Genomic DNA, 18272 nt, shown 5'->3' on the forward strand with positions numbered 1-18272 from the left:
CATACATTTTTTTCCACTCATTTTAACAAAAAGAAAACAAACCCTGATAGCACATTCAGTCTTCTCTGAGAATGTCACAGTCCTTCCTTTACATGGATATGTTCCAGCAACAGAACCAATGGAGTGCATGGACAAACTTCCTTCAAAAATGTCTTGGTTATTATTTTTCACAATTAATTAACATTAAAAGTCCTTCAATTGTACAAGACCGAATGAGGAAGGACAGCAGACAGCTAGGAAGATTTACGACCACAAGATCACTGTGAAAATCACTGACAGTCAATCACAGATGCTTCAAAAGGAGTGTGGGAACAGCCAGTGAGGAAAAAATATTGCCAAGCTCACTATCTGGAACTTTTTTTTTCCTTAAAATTACTATGTAGTATTTTTACATAGCCCTACATATCAGGGAAACTCTTACTCACACACATAACCATAGGTATGACTTCAACTTCTTCCCAGGCAGCTGAACTCTAACATTTAAAACACAGTGGACTTACTTTCTGCTGTTCATTTCCACATCTGTTAAATGAAGAGCCATCCTTCCTCTCACTTTTTGTGTGCCATGTTATGTAAAGTAGTAGAGTAACTGCACTTTACTACATGTGTGTACAGCACTGAGCACAAAGAGATACTGCCACTAAGCACTATGGTGGTCCTCAGTCAGGCTGCTGATTGGCTGTACAGACAGCCTCTGTGACAGAAAAATCACAACAACTTACTCCATAGTCTCTGTTTACGTCACTAATCTGCCAATAGTTGTTTGGAACACCCATCCTGTTATATTCTTCATTGAGGTCCACAAGCTTCCACCCTTGCTCTCGTTCTTCTTTATCTAATTTTGGATTGAAGGAGAAGCAATACAGCTCTTCATATTTCACTGGGGAAAGAAATAAGCAAAGAAACAGAAAGGGTAAATTACTTCAGATTTCTCATCCTGAAATCAAACTTTGCATGGACCTTGATGCAGTTTCCTTTCAAAGAGTACAGTTTGCTTTACAAAAGCACACATCCTGCTTTGTATCTACTGTCAAGTAAACTTTGAAAGTACACGCTCTTTTGTTATTTGTATATGTTCCAATGTATGTGCCTTAAGAGAAGTGCTACTTAAAACATACTGTTCTGCTAGTCTTCAGTAGATTTCTAAAAACCTTCCCCAGCACAAAGACAAAATGTCAGCAATATGCTTTCATCCAAAGAAAACTAAAGCCAATGCCAGAGTAAGCACTTGTTCTTCAAAAGAATTTGCTATCTAGAGGTAGTTTAGAAGTCCCTTTATTAATGTAACATCTATCCTGTGGCAAAGACAAAAGATATGAACAATGGATTTTGCAGCACATCCTTCCAAAAATGATAAAAAAAAACCCTCAGTAGTCATTGTCCCTAATTAGGAAGGTTTCCAATAGATCCAAGGAAATCATAGTTTTGTGGACGGCAAAATTCAGTCCTTGAATTATTAGCAAATGCATTTGAGATGCACATGATGTAATAGCATAAAAGAAGCATGTGCTACATCAAATATTTTATCATCACCAGGAAGTTGTTTAAGCAGCTATGCCACCTTCCCCCTCAACCAGATACCATATATAAAAGTTTGGTGGTGCTGGAGTTTTTAAACTTTTTTAGGAGTATATCTGCATTTAATTAGTGTCTTAATCCTGGTGACCAGTGGCAGACAGACACCACTGCCATTGAATCCCAGCTGTTGCTGGGATGTTCATGTCAACTCTGTCAGGAACATACTGAAAATCAACAAAGTCTTGAGTAGGGGAAAAAAAATTATTTCCATATTGTCCAGCAGCTTAAACTCCTTCTGTATTCTCTAATTTCAAAATTCTGACATGGCACAGATTAGGAAAACATTCTGGTTTATTTCCCACATGTTAACCTAAAGTTTTAGCACAATCCACAAATCCAAGCTGAGCATTTGTTAGCAATCTGAGCTCCTGTTTTCACTGCCTTGTTGTCAAAGGCATCTGGATTTTCTTTCCAATGGACCTGCTGTTCACAGGTACAAGGAAAGCCTTTAAAAATCTACCTATGTATCCAGGTTACTTATGACTGAAGTCTGCCTCAACATTGTAAGTGTTATCACATGATGGTGTCTGCACATAGTAACAAAATTGTTCAAGTATTAGTAGTCAGTCCCTTACCACATCTTTGCCAGTGCTTATAGGACCTTTCCCAATGTTTCAGTAATTTTGCCATAAACTTCTGCAATCCTGTTATTAAAATGTAGTATCTGATGGTTAGCTTGTTTTACAAAATGGCTTAATTAAGCAAAAAGGCCAAATTCATCTGACAGCTTGACCTTATTAAAATTCTAGCAAAAATAAAATTAAACATAATCTTCACCTTTACTGTAACTAGGACATCAGATAGCATAGAACATGTTAAGCTGGCATTCGACATGAGCTTCTCTCAGGAATGAATGAAAAGAACAGGCAGAGAATGGAAAATAGAGCCTGAATAGGTCAAATTATCTGCTCATGGAGTAAAGAATACCTTCTAATGCTGAGTAACCATATTATCCAAAGGAAGTACAGCTTCATGCCCTGACAAAATGACAGGGAAGAACACAGTCAGGTACAAATGACTCAGCTTGAATCAGAGCCTTCTAATTTTGAGTAGGTAGGCAAGATCTTATCCTGTCTCAAATCACGATCAGATAGTTTGCTGGAGAAGGAAAACTGCTGTGCAGCTAAACCATGCAAAGAGCTAATTCTACAGTGCTGTTACTGCATCTTCTTTACTCAGACCTTCTTGTCCACTGCAGTCAGTCACTGAACTTGTATTCAGGGTCCTCAGCTACTCTTCCTTTCATAATTCTGGCGCATAGCAGCATGCACACCTCCTCCTGCCTCTGAGAAAAAGGATTACGGAATCACATGCCTTCCAGCATACATGAACATGTACTTGCAGCTGAGGTGCATGGAATGAATCCAGATTTTCATCAGCAAAACCACTGATGGAATTTTTCTAATTGTTTAAAATTTCTCTGATTACTTTCACCCTGCATCACCTAGCTTACCAAGTTACTTCTGCTAGAGTTATGAGGTACTACAGCTACTATTAGTACTTTATAAGGCTCAGTAGCTGTGCTCGTGGACTGTGCAATTTTTGAGCCCTCTATACAGTAGATAAAATTGGTACTTTCCTAACAAGAAAAAAATTAAATCCAGTTGTTGTCAGCTTTGTAAATGCTGTTAACAGATAATTTCTTTGCATACTGTTAAAATAATAATAAAGGACCAAAGCTGGTGTTATATTTATAAAGTCATAGTTTAAAATAAACAATCCAGAAGCTTTGTCAGTTGGGTCTTAGGAGAGCATAGTGCAGAGAGGAGCTATAATGTAGGCAATCAAATGTTGGGCTTTGATGCAACATTTGGTTTTTCATCGAAAAGGGGAAAAGTTTCAAAAGGATCTTGAACTGAATTCAGAAACACACAGGGCATATTCAAAATGTAGATAATAATAGGCAAATCACAGGCAGCCCAGTGAAATAAAACAACAGCTTGCTGCTAAACCTTTCATTGATTTTAAGGAATTTCTGCACAGCACAAAGCCTCAAAATGGAAATCTTGACAGGACCACTAAATTCATCATAAAGTTTTTGCTACAACAGGGACATAAAAGTTACCTGAATTTAGAATATTCTCCTAATTTACATTTACACAAGTCATCCAGCAAATGAGTTGCACACAATATATCTTTATAATATATTTCATGGCCCATGATGCCCTAGAGTATTGTTTTAAATAGAAGTTCATGTCATACTTTATGGAGTAAACTACTTGTTATAATGTGTTTTCTTCATTGATCTACAAATGATTATATCAATATTTCTCCCACAACGCATCTCTATTGAAACCTTTTTCTTAACCTGCAAAGGACAAAGATGCACAGATACATTTCTTCCGTTAAATTCCCCCTCCTCAGGATGAAGGCTGATTTTTGTGCTGGTTTTTCCCCATACCTGGCCGAGCCAGACGGATCAGGGATATGTAAACGTCATGGCAGTCTCGTTCCTGAGGGATCACCAGATGGATCACCTGGAAGTTCTTGCAGCGGATCAGTAAGGGGCAACCAGTGGCAGTGGTGGCTTGCTTCTCAATAGAGGAAATTTGGCTGTGGAGAACCTGAGGGGAATTGAAAAGAGTTATGCTAGTCAAATGGTTAAGAAGAAAAGCAATTATTTATAATGATGTGCCAGAGCAGGCACAGTAGCTTCCACTACTTTTTCAGAAAACCCTCATGCTCCTCCTCTTGTAGTTTGGTTCTATCACCAGCTTCAGGCTCAAGCAGCTTGATATATCACCTGCAGACAAAGAGGCATTTCTGGAGTGTTTCAGCTGCTCAAACATCAGCCTGTTCACATTATCCAAAGCTTTTTGTTTGTTTGCTTTAGTGTAAGCTAGTGGTTGTCAAAGCTCTTTTCATCTATTTGCACAGGGACAAGAAGAACCAGCATCAGTTACATAAGGCTAAAATATTGTGCCTCCTCATGGGTAGAATGGTAATGCTGACATAATTTTAAATACTGCATCAAATGAGATGAAACATTACAATAAAAATCTGGTCAAGAATAGTGGGATCAAAGGAAGATGGAGTTAATTAGTTCAAAAACGGACAAGGGGTGCATAATTAAGCTACACAGAAGACTCTCCAATGTGTGACATCAAGCAACAGCTGTACCTATATATGTATATGTGTGCTGGTTTTGGCTGGGGCAGAGTTAATTTCCTTCAGAGTGGCTGCCATGGGGCTGTGTTCTGGATTTGCACTGAACACAGGGTTGATCACATAGAGATGGCTTTGTTATTGCTTACACGGAGCCAAGGCCGACTGCAATGCTGGCCAGGAAACTGAGAGTGATGGGGGCTGGGAGGAGGCACAGCCAGGACAGGTGGCCCCAGCTGACCAAAGGGATATTCCAGACCCTGTGACACCATGCTCAGTGTGTGAAGTGGAAGGAAGAAGGAAGCAAGGCACATTTGGAGTGATGACATTCGCTTTTCCAAGTCACTGTTACATGTGATGGGCCTTGCTCTCCTGGAGATGGCTCAGCACCTGCCTACCCACGGGAAGCAGCGAATTTGCTCCTTGTTTTGCTTTGCCTCTGTGTGTGGCTTTTTCTTTCCTAATTAAACTCTTTATCTTAACCCATTTTCTACCTTTTACCCTTTAGCTTCTCTCCCTGATTCTGCTGGTTGGGAGCAGTGGCTGTGTGGAGCTTGGTCAATGGCTGGGGTTAAACAACAAGAAAAGGCAATATATTTTGTCAATCAATCAAAACAGCTATTTCAAATTACTACTTTATTAAAAAAAATAAACTATTAAACCAACAAAATCACTGATTCAACACTACCAGTAAAGGAGAAGGCCAAGAATTGACAGAACCAAGGAAATAGTTCATATTCAAGGCATTTTTCCTCAGCTCTTCCTGGATGATAGGAGCAACAGTGCAGTTTACAGCAGCTGTTCCTCAGTCAATCACATCTGGTATTCATACAGTGAAGGCCCTTCTCTTCCTCTTACTATACTGTAATATCTAGAATCCACTGAAAAGTTTTGAAAATTACTAGGCTAGAACTTCACATGGTGGCCTCATAAAAGCATCCATATGGAGTAAGTTACTATTTTTAAAGTGTTTTGGAAGTAATTTTCAAATTAGCATCAGTACAGTGCCATGCACTTAGAGCTAACTGAAATAATAAAAATTCATACCCAGGTTTCTTTGCGGGTTTCAGAACCATTCTCCACAAATATGACATGGGTCGCTGTTAAATACAAGGTTCCCACCACAGCTCTTCTTGAAGATAAACGATCAAGTAACCGAACATTTTCCACCTATGCAAAAAAGTGACAGAGGAGAAAGAAAGAAATAATTAGGCTATGACAGCAAGCTCAATAGTGAGAGCTCAATGTTCACATTTTGTCTATTACAAAGTTCTCTTCAGCACAACATTAAATATCAAAGAAGTATAACTATATGAGAAAATGTGATTATGTGATTTATTTTCAGATCTTCCTTCATTTTCCTTTTCTCCCCTCTTTTGTGGTACCTCTATATCCAAAAACCTGTTACCTAACACTTTCAAAGACAATTTCTCAATTAAGTTCTTCCTTGTGATCTCAATCTTACCAAAACCCTGTGACAGCAAGGCAGGGCCTGTCCTTCAGTTAAACTCCAGCTCTATCCAAACCATTCCAGCTAAATAATAATAAGAAGAAGAAAAAAAAAGAAGAAAAAGAAAAAGAAGAAGAAAAAGAAAAAGAAGAAGAAAAAAAAAGAAAAGAAAAGAAAAGAAAAGAAAAGAAAAAGAAAAGAAAAGAAAAAGAAAAAGAAAAAGAAAAAGAAAAAGAAAAAGAAAAAGAAAAAGAAAAAGAAAAAAAGAAAAAGGAGATAATACTGGTAGAGTGTCTTTCTTCAATGGGTCTCAATCAGGCAAATTTTCTCCCATGCAAATCTCTGTTGAGATTTAAAACAATGTTAAAAGAGTTTAATAGAGTTAAAAAGAAACATTTTGATGTTGCTCCCTACATTCCTGTAAGGGCTGACAGCAGAGGTCACACTGGAAGTTTTTGCCTTCAGTAACTTTTCAATGGGACTCAAATGCTCCACTTCCACTGCTCTCTCACCTTGGGCACAAAATGGACATTCTCCCTTTGCTGCACTCCTGGCAACAGGAGAGTTTAAACACATCATTAACTCTCAAATCACCAGCTTGTGACTCATACATCATCAGTACTTTGTATATGGCATGTGCTATATACATATAATTAGGCATATATTAGGGGTAGGAACTAGATGATCTTTAAGGACCCTTTGAACAAATATTGTTCTAGGCTTCCATGATTTCTGACTGAGAAACCAGAATAATTTAAAAAATCAACAAGTTGGATATTCAGTGGGATAAAACCTGTCCAAAACAGTTACCAGTTTGCTACCATGGGTTTGATGGATCTCCTACTATAACAATTTTAAAACTATTATGAGTTGATTTTCCTGAAAACAGAATGCCAGCATCTGAGAATTACATGTTTGCAATGTGTATTCCAAATACACTGCACTATTTTAAAAATAGGAAAAAAGAAAACCTTAAAATGAGAATAAGCCAGTTTAGTAGCAAAATGCTTAAATTAAAGCAGAGTCATCTCCCTCAAGGCCAGTTATAATCTGTTTTAAACAAAAATGAAACTATTTATTTAAACAAAAAAGGCTGCTAGAAAGCATGGATGAAGTCTTTTCCCAGGGCCATCTACTTCAGAGGTCATGTATTGGCTTGAGAAGGAATGGAAGAAATACAGTCTTAACCAAGCACACATTCAGCAGCAGGCAAAAGAGGAGGGATGATACAAAAGAAAAATGTGGGCAGTGCCCTTCTGAAAGGAAACCACAAAACCAATAAAAATCAGCATTGTCTGGATCAAGAAAGGTCCCTACACTGCAGTCCAGCCCACAAGGGCTTTGCTGCACAGGCACTGATCTTGCACAAGGCACTCATCACCCACCCCAGCCTACAAAGAGAGCTAGCATGGGCCATGAAACACAACCTAGCAGGCATCCACACAGCAGGATAGGGCTGAGGGATCAATTTCCAGACCTCCTGCGTCACATCTTTCCCCACTCATCAATCACAGCCCCTTGACTGAAAATTGCTAACCAAAAAAGCTCCTCTTTGGTTGTGGTTGTTTTGTTTTTGGTTTTGTTTTTTTTTAATACAGAGCTACAAATAAATTAAAGGTTGGATCTGAATTAACAGGAACAGTTGCAGTAAGAGCTGTGTGGGAAGTCTGATTTCATCAAAGCAAATGCAGTGGCTGCATTGGGGAGATCAGAATTCATCTCTCCCTGCAGTTTGTCTCTCAAGAACAGATAGTTGTAGCAGCTGAGGGAAGTGTGAGAGGCAGGCATGTACTCATGCTCCCTCAGGATCTCAGCCCAGCTCTGGGGCCTTCCTAAGATGAGGTCACACTTTTTAATAGCCATAACTGTGTTTACATTCCATTCATTTTATTAAATACCATTTTGTATATCTGTAACTTATTGGCATCCATAACACCCTGTGAGAGTGAACTTCACATTTCAGCCATTCATTGTATAATAAATTCCTTCATCCTGCTCTTTTTGAACCTGTCACCAGTTATGTGCCACACGTGCTCTTACACGTCCTTCCCTCCATCCTCGTGTTCCAAGAGTGAAGAGCCCAACTTTACATAGCTGTGACCTTTATGGAAGCTATTCCAGACAAGCTCTTCCACACTTTTGATTAGTCTGCATGAGGTCTACTTCCTGGAAAAAGGCCAAAAGTGCAAACAGAATTCAAAGGTTGGATGTACAACAGGTTTCTGTAGTTTGTGTAGTGGTATAGTGATGTTTGCTGTTTTGCTTTTTATTTAGTTTTTTAAAGTACTCAAACATTGCTTGCTTTTTTGTCCTCTGCTGAACAAGCTGGGGTTTGGGTTAGTTTTGGGGTTTTTTTTTTGTTTTGTTTTGTTTTAGAACTAGCAATTGTAATTCTTAGTCATGCCTGCATATATAAGTTAAGATCTACCCCCCATGTGTATTATCTTGTATTTATTAATGATAAATTTAGTACATCAGTATAATGAGGCATTGCTCAATCTTAGATTTCACTCTGCTGATCAAAGGATTCACAGAATGAGCCTTCTTTCTTCTCCTGCACTCTCCCAGCCAGGAAAAGAAAGATGTGTCCAGCAGTTTCTTTAAACCTAGAGAGTTTGGCAATACAGGGAATGGGAACATGTTCAATTCCACAAGAGGGGAGCACACACATTAATAGTGCTTTGGAAGAAGAGATTTTTTCTATTTAAAAAGTCACAGCATGCTGAGAAATCAGCATTAATTGCCAAAATTTATATCAGAAAGAGGTAATAATTATTTTTCTGGTTTTTTCCTATAAAACAATGCTCCGCTTTTTCACCAAAACAACTGTAGACTTTATTGGAGAATTATGTATGGAAATTATGTATGTCATGTCAGGAAAAAGGATAGCACATGCACTTCACCTAAAATGAAGAGCTGGTGTGAGAGACCAGATCAGAAAATACAAGTCTGTAAAGCTGACAGCTGGAAGACCACAAGGAATTAGAAAGAAAACATTAGCCAATGCAGTCTAGAGAGGGGCATCTAAGTAAAACTTCCATTATTTAAATAATTAGTTCGAAGCTCTTGCCTCTTTATTTTTTCTCCTTTTTTATTTTTCTTTCCTGATGACTGTGGTTGTCTAGGCCTAAAGAAAAGACCACCAGGAGATTCATTTCAATAACTAAAACTGCTTATATGGAGATAAATAAAGTTGCCCAGAAAGTCTATTTCCAATGCAACACAGATGACAGAAAAAATGAGGCAAAAATAGAAAGGAGCACAGATTAAGAACAGATGGAAGGCACTTTTTACTCAGAGAATAAACATGACAAATGACTTACTAACAAGGTTGTCAGGAGGTCATTCAAGAAAAAAATGTCATATTAGGGAAAATCATGGGCCAAAGTTTTATTCCGGCACAACTCCCACCAGTTTCAACGGGACTCCTACCTAAGGAAGAACTGCACGCATATGACCCTGAGAGCATTTGGAAAAGTTTGCCTGCCAAAATGTTATTCCTAAAAATATTCAAGTACCCTAATTTGTTTTCATTTTTAGTTTAAATAACCTTTTTTATGAGCTTTGACTGCATTGCCTATTTTTGAATGCCTTTTGAATATGCTACCTTAGTCCTCAGTCATTTAAGCTGTTTCAGTGTCTCCAAACACGTCAGCATCTCAAAACAGTGCAGAAACTGCACTGTAGCAAAACTACTGCTACTATTTCAAGCTCCACATGGGAAAGCTTTTTCAGATAAATACAGGATCAGTTCTGACTGTGGGCTCAGACTGAGCAGGGAAAGGAGAAGTGAAACTGTTCGGCAGATTGGCCAGAACTGGAGCTTCCTGTCACAGCAAAGCTCATGTGGAGCAGGAAGATGCTATCTGACACAAAATGGTCTCTACTGTAGGATTTTCCAATAAAATTAAATTTGAATTATGAAATAAAAATCTCCAAGAGCTTTTTTCTCACTGCATAGGTTTTAAGTCTATGTGTTTGCTTCCTACACATAACCTGAAGAGGAAGACACATGAACAGCTAGTTCTGCCATGGTCATCATTGACCTGCTCATTATCACTGAGCATCTTGAAGAAGCTGAAAAGCCTATTTGTCAGCCAAGAACAAAAGAGATCAGCTCCTATGTCACCAAGTGTTCCCTGTTCCTTTATGAGGAGCCCTGACTAATTCATCTCCTCTAATTCCTTATCCCAACAAGGAGAAAGGCCAGAAAACCCTCCCAGACAAGAGAAAGATGCCAATTAAAGGTAAGCAGGGAATGTTCTCACTCAGGCCACATCCTCAGGAGCTTCTCTATTGTTCAGACACTTGAAATTCATTGCTTTACCACAACCCATAAAAGCAAGTTTCATGTATAAGCTGATAAAGTACCTTGAAATTTGGCTGAACAAATGAGTTTCAGTGATTCTCCAAGGATAAAGAAAGGCCACTTCTACAAACTTCTCTGCTGCTGAAAAAGTTGACTCAAAGCCAAGGCTGGGCCCTAGGGGCACACACTTCATCCTACAGAGACTTCTTGTCCATCCCCTTGGCCTCCTAGACTGGCCAGGGATTTCTGCTGCCTTCCCTACTCTCCTCATGAGGTTACCCACATGAGTAAAAGCAAGAAGAAACTGCATCCTGGGAATTCGTGTCAGGACTCTCACTGGCCTTAGCACTGCTGGCAGACAAAAGCAAAGGGAAGAGCTTGTGAAAGCCAAAAGCCTGAGCCTAATGAGAAAAAAGGAGCACAGCTGGTATGGTTGGAGGCCAAGTGGAATATTTGAGCTTTCTTCACCCTAGTTGACCCCAGCTATCCATGTGTTTAGCATAATTCCTAAGAGTGAAAAAAGACTACATGTAAAAGACCAAATGCTATTACTTTTTTTTTCCAACACAAGGATAGTAGTACTTGTTAAACAAAATATATAAAAGGTGATCTTTTTTTGCATGATCTTGGAGTGAGAATAAAAGAAACCTCAATTGCCAATTGATGCTGCCTTTTAATGTGGTTTCCATTCTATTTCGTAAGAATCATAAAAACTGCACTTGATCCATGTTACATTTTTATATTTCCCTCTCTGAAAAGATCTCCCAAGTGCAGTAAAATAATGCACAGTCTATGAAGTTAGATGGCTGCATATATCAAAAGACTCAAAGACAAAAGTAAATAATTAAATTTAAGCAAAGATACCTTAAGAGATGCATTGTAAAAAGTTTCCTCAGGGCAAATCTGGCAGGATGGGGGAAAATAGTCAAGAAAAATCTAAACAAGTTTAATTTTCTAAAGGACCAAAGTGAAGTGGAGGAAAAGAGATGAAAAAATAATAAGGAATGATTCATAATAGCAAGACAGACAACAAAGTACCTAATAATTTGGCTTACAAAGGAAACTATTGTCTGCTAAGATCTATAGAGTGAGGTCAGCACCACATTAGCAGATACACCTGAGTAGCATCTGCATAATGAGAGCAGCAAACAAGACCCTATTACAAGAGTATAGAGCATTACAATATGGTGCCAACACTAACACAAGGCTCATACATAAAATTTTCTCTTTCAGTCTGTATTAGATCTCATTTACCTAGAAAAGGAGAGAAGAGCAACTAAGTGTATTCTATTAAAAATCCTAACTAAGAGCTTTAATTTAGGAAAAACAGGGCTTCCTCAAATCAGTAAATCATAATACATTTGCCAAATTTGTTCAGATTTGGTTCTGAAAAGATATATAGGGAGAAAGAATTCTGCATGCAGCCAAAGGATACCGAAAAGAAATATATCTTTAAACTCTTGTATTTGATACAGGCTTTTCTGTTACATGTTTGAAACCATGTCCTGTTCAGCACCCTATTTTAGAGCAGCAGTACCAAGTCATTTTAGCTGTGCAGGCCACGAGAGATTTGCATTAAAAATGAATTTGTAGGACTCCTTTTCTGGTAGTAGGGACCTGTCTTTCTCAGCAGAGTACACCTGCACAGCAGGAAATGTCAGTGTGTATTTTCTATTGCAAATAGAACATTCCTTTAGTTTACAGACAGCAATAGCTCAAATACCACCCACTTGGGCCCGTTAACAGCAGGCCTAGAGATTCCAGCCTTGACCACCCCAAAGCCTAACTTCTCAAAACCTTCATTCCAACTTCAGTCTCCTACTATGAAAAAAAAAAAAAAATCAAAGAGGACCCTGTAGACTTGCTGTCTTAATGATTTCCAGTACTATTTTTCAAGTGCAATAAGGTTTAGAGTTAGCAGTTTAGACATAAATACCAAGACAACAAATTAAAACACATGACTACCCATGATTTTTAGAGCTTGTTTTGTGACTTCATCCAGCTACCTCTTTATTGAGGGTCACATTGTTGAAAATATGAAAGTCTGTGTGGTCTTCTGACCATTTTTGACTAAATATTTTGAGAATAATGGCTGTTATAAGACTTTTTAAAAATCGAAACTCACACTAACAAGAAGGTAGCTTGATGACTCTAATTCAAAACAAATATTTTATAGCACAATTCCAAACAGATATTTTAAGTCCAATCCCACAATATCTGGACATTTTCTGCAGTTCTTTTTTTCATTTTATCCACCTCCAGTCTGATGTTACCACAGAACATTTTTTGGCATAGTATACTACAAAGCTCACTTGCATTAAATTTATCCTTTGGGCTCAAACTTTCATAGCACAAAGATGGAATAAATGGAGCCCAAAGAAAACTAAATTTCATTCTAAATAAGGAAGATTTATTAATAAGAAAAAAATCTGTAACTCACAAAATTAGAGTTAAATGTGTCCAGGATTAGTGTGTATGTTTTAATGCATCATTTGACTAAAGCAGTGAAGTAGAATGACATATTTGAAGCCATTAAACATTACTGGACCCAGAACAGGCTAAACAATTTTTAACCATGATGTAAAATGAGAAACAGTTATGAAATCAGAAAATACCAGCTGAATTGTAAGACACGCTGCTCTAAGTTGTATACTTAGAGGAAAGTACAGAAACCACCTTCACACAACATATGAAAAGCAGAAAATCAACCTGGCACTTAAAAGACGTTGCATAATGTGTTTGCTGTAACCTGATGACCCAAAACACCATTTAAAGGCAAAGGCCATGCCAGCCTCACCTCCTCTACCTTTTCTAAGTAGCAAACTAAACACAAGTTTAGCCAAACTCTAGTACTATAGTGAAGTCTAGGGCACTCCATACCCCATTCCAGTGGGGGAAACAACCAGTCCACATCCCCAGGTGTTTCCTGATACCACCTCAGGGCTGCTGCCACCTTTCCACATAACTGAAATAAATCAAACTTTTCCAAAAGGAATTGTAGCTTGGATACAGAGAACATAACTATAGTATCACAGTTTATCTCAACAGAAGGCACACGGAGAGCAGTGGTAGAATATGCCAACTTACCTCAAAAAAACCGTGGAGATCCAGCAACCCAGACCATGTAGAAGGAAAGTAAAGACTGGGCATGCTGGGTTCAGTTTTGCTATTGATCTGGATAGACATCTTGACAAATGTTTTGCCATTTACATTGTCATATATAAAGTGGATATAAATTACATGGGTTTCCTGATGGAGACTTTGTGAAAAAGGACATGTTATAAAATCTTATTGGAAAGTAAGAATTATGGAAAATAGATTAAAAACAAAAGCAAACACACAGCATACTTAAACATGCTGGAAATTTATTCTGTGAAGCAATACATCTGGTAGAGGGATTTGTCACTAACGTGGGAGCAGATCTTAAACTCTGCCTGAGAGAGGCATCGTTGAAAGGAAGTACCTCACTGTAACACCACAAAAATGAAAGCACTCGAGCAGCTCAAGTCATCCCAAGTATTCTGTTAACACTGAGCCAAAAGAATTTCTGGGCTAAGCCCACTGAAAACAGCTAGTACACCAGGGAAAAACTGATGTGTTCTTTATTATAAGGCCATCAATAGGCCTGCTGACAATGTACAAACACAAATTATATGAACATATCTACAGAGCTCTGGATCTTTCATCCTGTCCATGGCCAGACATCTCTACACATGCCCATAAAACATGCTTCTAATCTTCTCAGAAGTATTGCTGATTTCTTTTTTTCTGAATGTTATGAGCTGTTTGTCATATTTTGGGTTTAGAGAGTTATCCTAAACCATCTTGCTGCTCAATCCAAACTCATATCAGTCACTGGTTTTACTAATTTTTAATTTTTAAAGGGGTATGGGAGTTATATATAATTCTATTCAGCAGTGAGGTACAGTTTCCAACTCTTAAACTTAAATTACAGCTTTCACACATAGGATGGCATTTACCTCGTGAAAATACAGCGCCTATGTATGTTCATACAGGCATACATCATACATGCACCTTGTTTTCTACCAAGAGTAAAATGATAGAACAATAGTGGTCAGCACACCAAATAGTGTGTTAGCAGGTGGATATATCCAGTCTGTTGGGAAAGCACCAGAATGGCTTTTGCAGTGGGAAATTCTCCTACAGAAGAGTCTTGCAAAATAGTGTGTGGGCAAAGGAGACACATAGGAGCTTCAACACAGACAGACATGGTAGAATGCCTCCAGGAAAAACAACCTAAAACATATCTACAGAACAATGGATTGGACCTAGGAAAGAGGTCTTGGGGTCATTGATGACATTTCTCTGAAATTATCAGAATCTGGAGGGCTGTGATCAAGATTTACTGTGAAGGCATGGATAACGTGAACATGGAATTTTTATTGAACAAGTCCTTGAAGCTAGAAGGAAACAATACTGAAGGAAGCTACTCAGGACTTTTCAATAGACAGAAGAAGGTAATTTTTGTAAAGCCACGATCCTCTGGAGCTTGCTTTCATGCAGGCTGTGGAGCCAGAGAGTGTCATCCTGTCTATAAGGAGCTCTGGCTAACTCACACAGAGAGGTCCATAAATGGACACCAATAGGAAGAGCCGGAACTTAATACAACTGTAAATGCTGAGAAGCTGCAGAATGTGGCCAGGTCTAAACACTCTCTCTCCTCTGTCACTCTGACACAGAGTAGTTATGTTAATGAACTACTGATCCACCTGGCATGTAATTACCTTCTGCTTTTTTAATGTCTGTTATGTTTTATCAGATTAATTTTAATATTTATGAACCATAAATCACTACAGTCATATTTCACTTAAAATTAAAACAATTGCTGAGACCTAATGGGCGTCATGTAATACAGACCTCCCTTTGAAGGAAAAGCTTTTACTTGGGCTAAGAATTTTGTTTTCAGATATTAGTAAGTTTATTATCTTGCTAAGTATGGGATTTATCTTGCTTTTCCATGTGAATCAGGAAAGTGTAATTATTCTGAGATTAATACCTTTGCAGAGCAGGGCAGTCACTTCTCAAATTTCTCTCAGGACAAGATTGTATGGAGTCAGGAAATGTGACACCAGAGGCTAACACATGGTACTGTGAGCTTTCCCTTACCTATTTTTACACTACAGGCATTGGAAAACATTTAATGTTCAGTTCCAAATTATCAAAACGAAATTCAGTAAAAACAAAACAAAACAAAAAAACCCAACAAGCACTGGTGACTTATTTTAAGATGAGGGATTTTAAAAAAAATCAATGGTATCAATTCTGTCAGGGAGCTGTAGATACACTCATTTTTCAGTGTATTTAGGAGTAACTGGAGAGATGAAGTATTTTAGTAATCAATCAATACATGCTGATTTTCTACATTTATATTGCAAATTTTAAAGAATTTTTGTACCCCTTTTACCTTTAAATCATTCCTTCTAAACTGCTCTATTATATCAGATACCTTTCAGCATAGCTATAATGTAAGAGACTGCCAGGATGCAGGACTGCAGAATCACCTCACACTGAGTTAAGATTTTCAGTGACCTGAGGCATTGGTACAGTGCCTTCTCACAGTATCAATTACAGAAATGGGTTTTACATATGCAGAGTAATATTTTCTGGACCAGGACCTGGTTGTAGAAAAGAAAACAGATAAGCTTCATCACCTGCAACACATTCTGGGTCTTCCATTCACAGCAAACACAACCTTTTTTTTAATATATATTTTTCTACCCTTATTAGTTGTTTTTAACATTTTTCTCATTCATGCTTTCAGCATTTTTCAGCAAATGGTCAGGAGCATCTGTGCAGACAACTTCCACTGATTGTACTTACCTGCAGGAGGACACAGTGATATTATTCTGAAATTCTTCCTTCCCAAAAAGGGAGAAAACAGGTAATGAAATGAGATTAGAAGAAAGGCAGTTGTTATAAATGCCTATCTTCTTACTAGATTTACAGCTTAACACCTAAAGGCCACAAGACATAGCCAAATAACAAGGCCCTGATCTCAAATTCATGCCAGCATATTAAATATTAATAATAAATACAAATAAATTCTTAATTTCAGGGGGTTGGATTATTAAATAAATAAATAAATAAAGATGAAAATATATCCCACCCCATTTCGAATTAACATATTGCTCTGGTTCATTTTTCTGTGATTACTTTTAATCGAAACCTTCTCTGTATTAACACTGTATCTTCTTTTTAGAGTAACGTGGCAATTTTGTTAAACAAATACAGGCCTAGTGCTTAGAAAGCTGTAGAAAAAAACGGATTACGTCGGCTAAAGATCAAGCATACGCATAAAAACACTAAATCAATTCATCGCCGAGCCTGAAATCTCGGGGCACACGAAAGGCGGCCGAGAAGCAGTACCCCAGCTGCCACTCGGGATACCTGCAGCTGACGGGCAGTGCCTGCGGTAACAGCGGGACTGAGTGAGAATCCCGACAAGCCCATCCCGCAGGCCAGCAATCGTGGCAAGCTGGCCGGCAAGCAGCCCGCAGCATCAGCTGCAGGCCCGTAGAGGCCGCAGGGCTGCGGGGCGAGGCTCCCCCGGGCCGGGGCCGGAGCGGGGATGCAGCCGCGGCCGGCGGGACCCACCTTGGGCATCCGGATGTGCTCCATGGCGGCAGCGCCCGGCCGAGCTCCTCCCGCACCGCCCCCGCCGCGCAGGCGGCCCTGCGCACCTGGCCTCTCCCCGCCGTGCTCCGGCCCTGCTGCTGAAAACAACTGTTATTTTTTTTTAATCATATAATTTCATTTGATGTTTTCCTGGCGTTTTCCAGCGCAGGTGGGAAGGAAGAAGGGAGGATTTATAGCCGGCAGATGATGCGCCCGTGCTGCGATGCCGGCAGGTCAGCGGCTGGCTCCACCTCCCCCCGGCAGCTGCCATGCCGCCCCGGCCGCGGGGATGCTCCGCGCCCCGGCCGCGGCGGCGGCTCCGCGCCGGCACGGCCCGGCCCGGCCCGGCCCGGCACGGCACGGCGGCACGACGCACAGGCACGGCACGGCACGGCACGGCACGGCACGGCCCCGCCGCCCCCGGCCCCGCCGCCGCGCCCGCAGCTTCCGCCCCGCGGCACCGAGCACGGTCTGCTGTCTTACCGAGCGTTACATCGCTCTGCCCTTTCTTTCAGGGGAGATCAGATCGGAAGCATAAAGCGAGCTCTGTCTGAGACCGCCTCCCCCCGTTTTGTTTGTTTCCTGGCCCAGCGTGTACAGTGGCTCAAAGACAAAAGCTCCACTTACTGAAACCGGAGCACTGGATTTTGTTTATCTCAAGCTCTGTGTGTCTGTAATTCACGACTTTGCTGCATCCTCAGATTTGCACAAGGGAATATTTTCTGTGACACACAGTTTTCAGCCTTATGCCAGAAATTCCTTTTCCCATCTTTTGCCTTGCCTATTGCCAGAGATGTTTCCTCTTGGAGCAAGAAGAAGTGACACTGAGATGGTTTTCCCAGTTTACCAGTGTGAAGATAAAGAACAGGTATCTCTAACCATCTTTCATACACTAACCAGCTATCATATTCAGAGCAAAAAGAGAAACCTCTCACTGTTTATACCAATGTGCAAATGACTAGAGGTGCTAGTATATTATTTCAGATACACCATAAATATAAAATGCCCTGGTATTCTATATTGATCAAGGTATTCCAGCAATTCTTCACAAGCAGGGACTAACCTCATGGAGGCATAGAAATAAATGTGAAGACCGGTCAAACAAGCCCCACAAAGGCCACAGCAAAAGGACTCTGCTCCAGAGCAACAGAAGCTCTCAGCATATCCTCTTCTTGCCTGTAGAGAACAAGATTA

General features: G+C 39.6%; 1 protein-coding gene across 2 annotated transcripts in view; it reads right to left on the reverse strand.

Annotated features, from left to right (window-relative positions):
• MTMR7 (myotubularin related protein 7) overlaps positions 1–17356 on the reverse strand; it is a 42387-nt gene extending 25031 nt beyond the window's left edge. For both annotated transcript variants that reach the window (XM_030947158.1, XM_030947159.1), the window contains exons 1-4: positions 17058–17356; positions 5731–5853; positions 3980–4142; positions 723–880 (exon numbers count right to left, since the gene is read on the reverse strand). In XM_030947158.1, coding sequence (XP_030803018.1) covers positions 723–880; positions 3980–4142; positions 5731–5853; positions 17058–17081 — 468 coding nt within the window. In that variant the 5' untranslated portion in view covers positions 17082–17356. The remainder of the gene's footprint in view (positions 1–722; positions 881–3979; positions 4143–5730; positions 5854–17057) is intronic.
• Positions 17357–18272: the final 916 nt, after the last annotated feature.

The sequence above is a fragment of the Camarhynchus parvulus genome, chromosome 4 (genome assembly GCF_901933205.1).
Source record: "Camarhynchus parvulus chromosome 4, STF_HiC, whole genome shotgun sequence".
NCBI lineage: Eukaryota > Metazoa > Chordata > Aves > Passeriformes > Thraupidae > Camarhynchus > Camarhynchus parvulus.